Raw genomic sequence first — 9,537 nt, 5'->3', positions numbered from 1 at the left:
TCGTGAAAGCTGCTTTTTTTGATTGAAAAGGAACTTTTATTAAATCAACTGATAATACTTCAATGAGGAAAGGTTGTTCTCAAAGAGAACGCCCAGAAACTAAAACAATAGCTTTCATCAAACAATTAATTCATGAAGCCAAGGAGGCCCAACTTCTTGGCAAAACATAGTGTGCACCATCTTCAGACTTCTTCGAGCAATGGCATGAGCAATTGCATTGTTCCTCTTACGTACATGCTTCCAGGTAACTACCTCAAACTCTAGCATCAATCGTCGAACTGCATCAAGTACTCCTCCAATGTCACTTAAATCAAGTCCCTTGTTCCGTAGTGCATTAATCACATTTGCAGCATCACCAAAAATTGCCAACCTGCTTACACCTAAATGCTTACACTATTTAAGGCCATGCCATAACGCTAAAGCCTCAATAGCTAGCATGAGGTTTGTAAAAAGCAATCATGGGTACTGCAATTGCCCCCTTCAACCACTTTCCTTCATCAATCACTACTGCTCCCAACCCCACACGTCCTGCATCCATGTCAGAAGCCCCATCAAAATACAATTTTACGCCCTGCGCATTAGTCCCCTCTCCAATAGACTCATCCTGAGCATCCAAACCTATGCTGCGACCTGCCAGTCCTCCATTTTTCTTCAAGGCTACACTAACAAATTCACGCTGCAGCCACTCTACACTTCTATCCACAATCTGCTGCGGTTCTAATATATCCCTTTTTACCATGAAACACCTCATTCCTATCCCTCCATATCCACCAACAAATTAAAGTAAACAACTCCAGTTCTCGTGGCTCTCCACAATCAGCCACAAGGGAAAACAAGTCTGTAAAGCATGCCACTCTCCAGGTTTTAACAACCCCCTTTAACCAACTAACCTTCCATACCTTCCTAACTACAGGACAATCCCACAGACAATGAATAATGGATTCCTCCACACCGCCGACAACCTCTATGAGGGCTAATCTTGCGTTTAAACAAACGCTCAGCACAAGGTAGAAAAGCATGGCAAGCCCTCCACAAGAAAAGCTTGACCTTGTTCGGAATCGAAAGATTCCACATGAGACTCCAAATATTAATGGAGTTTGAATTAGCATGCCCACTACCACTATTTCTAAGAATCATATTTTAAATATTAGTATATGTATAATTAATTAGCAACTCTAATAATTTCCATGTTTTAATATATGAAGTTGTAAATCCTAAAAATCCACCTAAAAAGAAAAGGTCATGATGTTGCATGTAAATTTGCAACTAATATGTTACACTTGACACAGTAATACAAGAACCAAAGGAAACATTAATTAAGACTTTCTTATTATCTAATATCCATGGAAGTATAGAAAAGTTGAAACCTTTCAAAAAAAAAAAAGTTGAAAGAAAAAAAAGGTTAAAAGTCCATTCTGCATTTCTCACTATTATTAAACTACAGAAGTTACAAGGAGCATAGCACAAACTGGCCTAATCATCACTTTCCTTCTATTTTCTGTTCCCTACCTACTTTTTTTAACATTACAATTTTTTCATTTCTGTAAAATGATTTGCCTTCAACTCTAATATGAATCAACAAGAACCCAAGTCTATTTAACTTTCGCTTCCCAATTCATCGTTATAAAAATTCTTGGAATCCCCAACAAGGGGAGAAGTTGATAGCCCATGAGTTCAAAGGTTCTAAAACCTTCCATGTACTCAAATTTGATTGATTACGAGGTTGTTTAGTATGGATAACTTTATGATTAAAGTATTGCGGATCCATGAGGAATAAGAAAAAATAACATTAATTAAGATTGTTTATTATCTAATAGCCATGGAAATATAGAAAATTTGAAAGAATTAAAGAAGGCTAAAACTCCATAATCCATATTGCATTTTTCACTATCAGTAGACTACAGAAGTTGCAAGGAGCACAGCACAAACTGGCCGAAACATCATTTTCTTTCTGTTTTTTGTTCCCTACCTACTTTGTTTCAACATTACAATTTTTTTCATTTCTCCATTGATTTGCCTTCAGCTGTGATATGAATCAACAAGGAAAATACTATGCACCGATGCCTACGAAGAAAGAAAAAATGCACTTCATTGATTAATTACATATTACAATCACGTACTCGTATACAAAAAGATCCTTCAACTACATAATAGCTCAGCACCTACAAACCCTCTTAAATATAACTATTTTTTGCTACAACTCTTAAATATAACTATGAACTAATATTTACAATTATATTCATTTTCCTAATTTTTGCTTTTGGTAAATCATTAATTAGTTGCTTGGCCAGCCCTTCATGATCCCATTCCAAATCCGATTTAAGCTCCTCTCCACCCCGCGCCGTCATGAAATCCAGACTCTCCGACCTCCTCCAATGGCGCAGAACTTGGAGGATCCGATTTGGGCAACACACGGCCGGGCCCCAAGCTTCAAAGTTGCCAACATTCTTTGTTGCTTGACTTACTTCTATAACAAAATATAACATTCTTTGCCAGATATAGAATTACAACTTGTACAAACCCCTTGCTTTTGTCTGAGATCTGTACTCGAAAGTTTTGTCCTCCGCTGTTTTGCAGTACTAGTTACTGAGAAAGCAACATATGTTTGATAACAATTTTAAGGTTTTGGCTGGTAGCTTCAACTGTTTGGCTAGTCTATGGTCATGAACAGAGAATCAAGTAAAACTCTAGGAAACTGAACCGCAATAGCGTGAACTTCTGTTACAGAAAACCAAAATAAGCTGCCCACATCTTTGAATTTCAGGTTTCTCATTGTCTTGTCAGTATGGATGATGCAAATAAGCAAATCAAAGTCTGTCTAGTATGCCCCAAGGTAAATTTGATTTCTAAGTTGAGGAAGATCATATATAACTTTTTTCTTTCGCTGCTTTGCATTATCAATTCCTCCGGAGAATACGAAGATGACAGTTCAAGATGTGGAGTTTGATAATGCCTTGTTTCCATTTTTCCATTATTAAATTCATAGTAGTACAATAGACCAAAAGTCATTGAATACAGTAGACAACCCCAAGAAAGTAACTCGGGTAGAAAAGCAGGACATATCAATCCTCATAAGACTTGGTACATAAGTCAGCTGCATAAAGGGTTGCATAAAGGAAGGGTTATGTAAATTTTGTTCATGAAACCCAGAATTAAACTGAATATAAAGAATCGGTTCAAACAAGCATAAGAGAAAGATAACAGATAAAGAGAAAAAGAGATTCTGTTACCCATTTTATCATAAATTCACACTCGTGTGCAAGGTACTCATATGCATCTCGGCACACATAATCTTTCTTCTTTTGTTTTTTGATAACCCACTTCTTAATATATAAGATAGTTACTATGTAAGGAAATCTCAAAGTTTTGATCAGTATTAGCAATTCCAAATAAAGCACAACCAGTACAATCCTAATTAAGCACAGATATGAAACCAAATAAAGAGAAGCAAAATAGTATCAGAGTTTTATCAAATCAATATAGAAGTGCGCACTTATGTCTGGAGTTGTGTTATAGAGTATCACCTGGAAGTTACCCTTGCATTTATATCACTTGTCCCTCCCGAGCATTACTTGTCACCATCTTCACTCCTCAAATGCAAGCCTCTTCTTCTCTATTCTCATGTAAACTATTACTTTCTTCAAAGCCCTATCTTCCCAAGCTTCTTGATTCCCACTTAGAAACAACTGCCAGATCTTTTTGTCTGTCTTTTATCTTCAATTGGTCAAACTTGTAGCAATAAGCCAAAGTGTCATCTCCTTTCTTTCTATATCTCCTATCCTCTATTTTTTTCCTTCCGTTCCTCACTCTCTTGTTGATAAAGAAGATCATACAATGCCATCATTTGTTTGGGACAAAAATAAAAACTAAGCACCAAAACAAGATACAGAATCCAACTTTGTAATATTGCAAAATTAAAGTATCAGCCCGGTCACAATGAGTGTTATAGGATTAGATTACTTCACAAAAAAAAAAAAAAAAATGGTAATCTTCATAGTACAATATTTACATATTTCTGATATCAACAGAAAACTGTAAGATTATCAAAGGCTCAACAATCTTGGATTACACAACGGAGACCAACTGAAAAAAAAAAAAAAAAGGTATCAAAGAAGCCTTGCAAAATTTATCAATAGGACTGACTGACCTTTGTTTTTAGACCACTTATCTTGGGGGGCAACCAAGTCTTAATCTGCCTTCATGCAAAATTTCATAGGCAAGTCTGTGCTTCTCAAGAGATGTTGCCCCAGCCTCTATATATTTCCAGGCTTCTTCCCTCAAACTCCATACCATCGAGGCATTAACTTCTTGAGGTCTGCCACCTGATTCGGAATAAGGAGGCAGACCATATTCAGCATTTTTCCTCCAGCGGCGTAAGATATAGCGAGATGGAACTTCCTTTATTTCCAATATCTGGAAAACTCTCAACACATGCCGACAGAGTACACCTTCGAATTCAAACATTTGACAGCTACACCCCACATTGTGATTGGATACTCTAATGGTGACTGTGGATTTGTCATCATCACCATTCCCACATTTGCGGACTAAATACCTTACAATATCCACTTCTTCATCAATCTTAAATCCTAGATAACTATAGGATTGTAGAAGTTCTTTCTGAAATATCCTGAAGATGTTCAGTGTATACAGCCTTCTGCATTGTTCTTCTACTGGTTCTTTTGTTTGCAAGTATGCATTCAAGATGGAACAGTTAAAGTTCTCTTTCAGTTCTTCTTCACGACGCCGTTCAAGACCTTTTTCATATCGTGGAACAAACTCTGTAAGTGGTGTTTGGGCATTCACATGTGTACCAAAGAATGATTCGATATTTCCATTCAAGGGGATGCCAGCAAAGAATGTAGCTCTTAAGAATAGCGGGACCCAACATTGGCGCTTTTCGTACATGGCTTTCAGCCAAGTATTATCCTTCAACCCATACCTGCAGAGGAGAGAATTCCATGCCGTATCAAATTCATCAGATGTTTGAGACTGATTGATGCATTTTCCGTATTCAAAATGAAAAGAACTGTGCACCGAACTCAGATGCTCACATTCTTTTGCCTTTATCTGCCACATGGAGAAACGATGATGGGTTCCTGGAAACACTTGAATGATGGCTTCCTGGATAGCATTATCTTGATCAGCTATTATTGACACAGGACGACGCCCTGACATTGCCCTAAGCCATGTTTGAAACAACCAAGTAAAAGACATTTCAGATTCATCAGCAATTAGGGCACAGCCAAGAAGCACCGGTTGCCTGTTGTGGTTGATTCCAATGAAAGTGGCAAATGGAACCAGATATATACCTTTACGATATGAGGTGTCAAAAATTATGGCATCACCAAACTGAGAGCATGAAAATCTAGACCTCCCATCAGCCCAGAAAATACTCATGCAACTACCACTATCAACTTCCACTGCATAAAAGAATCCTGTATCTTCAGCCTGTTTAGTTTGAAAATAGTCAAAAAGCACAGTGTACCAATCACTTCCAATGTGGTTTTCTCGACGTCTTTTGACAAGATTCCCATTGTTTATGTCAACAATATCTTCATCATCCAGCCCGCCGTTCTCCTCCTCTATGAACTTTTTTGAAGCAGAAAGATTTTTCTTTTGAACCTCATGTCGAGACTCAAGCTCATGGTTATGATGTTTTTCAAGACGATCCACTACCCACCTTCCAGATTCTTGTCTCTTAATCCTCATAAAAGCTCCACATCCAACTCTTGAAGGGTGCTGAAAACCTTCCCTTGAGCATACAAAACGTCGGGAAGTAATTGATCCATCAAGCTTTGAACGAAACAATTGACCAATCCGGATCCTAAATCCTGCGTTTTCTGCATATGCATGATAAAATTGGTATGCTTCGTTGGCTGAATTGAACCCTAGACCTGCAGATGGTTGAACTTCACACTGCATTTCATCCCCATTCGGTTTAGAACGCTTGGCAGTAATAACGCCAGATGGGCAAGGTCGTCCATCCTCAACTTCCTCAATCAACTTATTTTTTGGCCTATGGAATACTTCAACAGGTTTAGCTGTTAGAATCTTCTGCTGCAAAATTAGAGAATGGTTTCCCTCTGTAGGTCCAAGATCATGATTGTGATTCTTCAGGAAAAGGTCTATAACCCACTTCCCAGAATCGCGTCTTTGCACCCTTATCAGTGCTGCACAGCCCGTCCGTGTACTAGTCTGAAATCCCTCCTTGGAGCAAACAAATCTCCGAGCAGATACTGTACCATCAGTTCTTGACCGATACAACTGACCAATTCGAACTTTAAATCCCGTTCTTGCTGCATAAAGAGTATAGAATTCACGCGCACCATCTGCTGAATCAAAGGCTAACCCCACATACGGTTCAAGAATCGACTCTCCTTCATCATCTGTGCTACCAATGTTCATCGCAGGCATCAACATTCTTAGAGGGTATGCATTGTTAACGCATTCTTCAATCTTAGAATCAGTATCTGAGCTGTGTCCACACAACATAAAAATGACATGAAATCACTTCAACGGTTCAACCATACCAACCGTCTAATTAACAATCCGAAAACAACATTTACAACTCATGTAAAGCAAACTTAACAACCAACAACACTTGCTAGGAAGACAATGAATCTAAAACATAATTTCCATATCAATCTGTCGTACTTTTCCTCCATTTTTTCAGCACCCAAACACCATGGCATAGCAGCATAGTATTACAGAAGGAACAAAACCCAGAAAACAGAAAAGCAAAAACACATAATTTGGAGACACAAAATGCTTAACCAAAACTAACAAAGATTGATAATTGATTGAAAACGAATATGAACGATATGTGAAAAGTGAACAACTTAACTATTAATTTAACTTAGTGGGTATTCTTAATTCACCTTCTTATATCTGTAAAGTGGGTGGAGCTGGATTCCATGGCCGCAGCTGAAGAACAAAGAACACACTGCGGTTGCCGGCGATGATTTAGAAGCCTATACGGGCCTATTTGGGGGATTTCGATTACATTTTTGGCGGGAAATCATTTGGGGATAGAATTTGGGGGATCTGATCTGACTAATGATCAAGAGGTTGTGATTTGGATGCTGCTATCTTCTTGTTTCGTACTTTGTGTTTCCTATTGGGCTCTGCTCTGCTCTCTTCTTTTTAGCTGTTAAATTTGAGGTTTGACCCCCTATTGATTGTAATTTGGATCCCATTAGGGTACACTCTGACATCATCGTCAATTTTTTTATCTTTTTTTTTTTTTTTTTTTTTTTTTGTAATCCAGGATCTCATTTTAGATATTATTATTTCAATTCAATTTACTATATGTTAAAATTAAATTGTGGATGAATGTGGATCTATCTGTTTCTATTTTTTACATCTTAGAAAATGTTTGAGTAAAATTGTCGTATGAAAATTACATTTGTACCTCTGGAAGATATTTAGGCACTTCGGGGATAGTATCTGAACCAAGGTCTAAAATATCCAAGATTTCCTTGAAATTTCTTTTTTTTACAAGTATCGATATTAATTTTAATATCTTTCTGATATGTTACTTTTAATATATTTTTAGCTGATCATGCAACTTTTATCCAAAATTTTGGTAAAATTTCCATCGATATTCAATATTTTCTCGATATTTCCTTCGAAATTTTTTATTTTTTTTAACTATCGATATTTCCATGATCTTCGATATTTGTTAGTCATTTTTTCTTCTATTATGTGTGAAAATTAAGAAGTCATTTTAATCTCCACAACAGTGGGTATTGATTATTCAGGCTTGTAGCATAACAACGAGATGGTTCCGAATTTCGATGGTCTTCACATAATTTGGGTCAAAGGTTATGGGTAGGTTGTAGTGGAATCTGACTTTATTGCTCTCCTGTTTATACTTTAAGAGAAGTGCAAAAGGCAGTTAAGATTGCCTTCTTAACTTGATTTTGTGAATTACAAATGTGTGAGTTCTCAACAAAAATGGTTAAAAGACAACAACGAACTACTAAGATGGTCATATTGTGATTAGTCCAGTTACAACCAAATATTTTCTCTTAAGCAAGTTGAAAGCTTGACACCCAAAGAGGCACTTGCACTCTCTCCATCTCTCAAACTTAGGGCATGAGCATGTGATCATTGAATTCAACAAGTCACAATAGTGACAATACCTATAGCCCACAAATGTTGCTCAGGATATCTAATTGCAATACTCTGCCCTGACCACAACAGATCATCTAGCGAGTGCTTGGACTTGGGGAAGCATATTCAATAATTCCTAACAACCAATAAAGTTCAATATCTAGACCTTAATTCAATGGGAACATTAATAAAACTGGTACCATAAGAATAAATGAAAAAAGAAATTCAAAGATGCTTGTCCAATTTCCTAGCTACCAATATATTTTAATACCCAGACATAAATTTAATGGGAGTTTTTTTTTTTTTTTTTTGAGTGAAATTTAGGGAGTATTATAAATTGGTGTTATAAGAATAAATGAAAAAAGAAATACCAATTTTTGCCAATAAGAAGATAAGTAGGGCTAGTTTGAGATTTTGAAGAAAAAAAACTGTTGCTGCTGTGTTGTGAAAATAATCAATTATGAATTATAAAAAAAATTTAAATACTTTTAAAAGTGTTGTCAGTACATTAAGAGAAATTTTATTTACACATATCTAATTTCTTAATACACACCCCTTGTTTTTGAATATTTCTGTAATACATTTTTACCCTATAAACTAACAACGCCAACTCCTTCACGGATGTTCTACTTCAGGCGACTTATGAAACTCCCCCACTGCTCACCACACCCAAGCTTCTCTATTTCCAGTAGACTACTCTATGAGGCAGAGCCAAATTTGAGTTGAACGAAATTGGTCAAGTGGGTTTCTCACTTTCTCCATAGATGTTATTCAAGGTCTTGTGATTGTGATTAATTAAAAGCCGTCTTATTGCATATGTGCCTATTGCTTAATACTTTTTGTTTTTGGGTAATTGAATGAATTCAGTAGAACATGATTTAGGAGCAAAATGCAACCAGACCAAACTTTGATTAGTTTCGATACTTTAATGAATTTAACTAAATGAATTTGATAAGGTTGCTAGTTTTAGATTTCGAATCAAGTATTTGTGGTGAGAATGAACTTGTTTTGGAAAGACACATATGTAATTGATGGAGTGTTGGCGAATGATATTTTCATACTTATACATCTTGTTCATTATTCATGAGATTTTTAATTTGTTTTAATGTTAGGCTCATCTCATGATTATAGGCTAAGAAAGATACAGTATATGAAGGGAGTGTTTGGGTTGCATTTTGCAAGGAGGCCGGCAGCGACTTCGTAACCAGTTGAGTTACTCTGTTTTGAATCTTTGTTTCTGTCCTTTTTTTTTTCTTTTCTTTTTTCTCTTTTAAGAAGAGGGGCATTCAAGGAAGTTTAAGGAAAAAGATGAACAAAAAGAATTTGAGTATGTGTATCTAATAGCTCAGTATGTGTGGATAAAATTTCCCGTACATTAAAGAACTTAATATCATGTTTTATTCCAAAGCAACTTCTAAA

At 36.4% G+C, this 9,537-nt stretch overlaps 1 protein-coding gene across 2 annotated transcripts; it reads right to left on the bottom strand.

The window, feature by feature from the left end:
• Positions 1-2,139: 2,139 nt before the first annotated feature.
• Positions 2,140-7,165, bottom strand: LOC112197941 (protein FAR1-RELATED SEQUENCE 7). 2 transcript variants are annotated; one of them, XM_024338920.2, is made up of 2 exons: positions 6,882-7,165; positions 2,140-6,473 (listed from the first exon to the last, which is right to left on the bottom strand). In XM_024338920.2, exon 2 carries the CDS (start codon positions 6,421-6,423, stop codon positions 4,165-4,167), a length of 2,259 nt encoding a protein of 752 aa, XP_024194688.1. In that variant the 5' UTR covers positions 6,424-6,473; positions 6,882-7,165; the 3' UTR covers positions 2,140-4,164. The 2 variants fall into 2 exon arrangements, with proteins under 2 accessions (XP_024194688.1, XP_024194687.1); XM_024338919.2 differs by having other exon boundaries at positions 2,141-6,478.
• Between the last annotated feature and the right edge of the window lie 2,372 nt (positions 7,166-9,537).

This window comes from Rosa chinensis, chromosome 4 (genome assembly GCF_002994745.2).
Source record: "Rosa chinensis cultivar Old Blush chromosome 4, RchiOBHm-V2, whole genome shotgun sequence".
Classification (NCBI taxonomy): Eukaryota; Viridiplantae; Streptophyta; class Magnoliopsida; order Rosales; family Rosaceae; genus Rosa; species Rosa chinensis.
The sequence above is the reverse complement of the archived record's forward strand: the minus strand, read 5'-3'. Positions and strand labels throughout refer to the sequence as shown.

Bases quoted from the DNA above. Each gene is read 5' to 3' on its own strand.
- LOC112197941 (XM_024338919.2), bottom strand. From the start codon at position 6,919: ATGGAATCCAGCTCCACCCACTTTACAGATATAAGAAG. The intron at 6,479-6,881 runs GTGAATTAAGAA...GTGTGGACACAG, and splicing joins CACTTTACAGATATAAGAAG to CTCAGATACTGATTCTAAGA.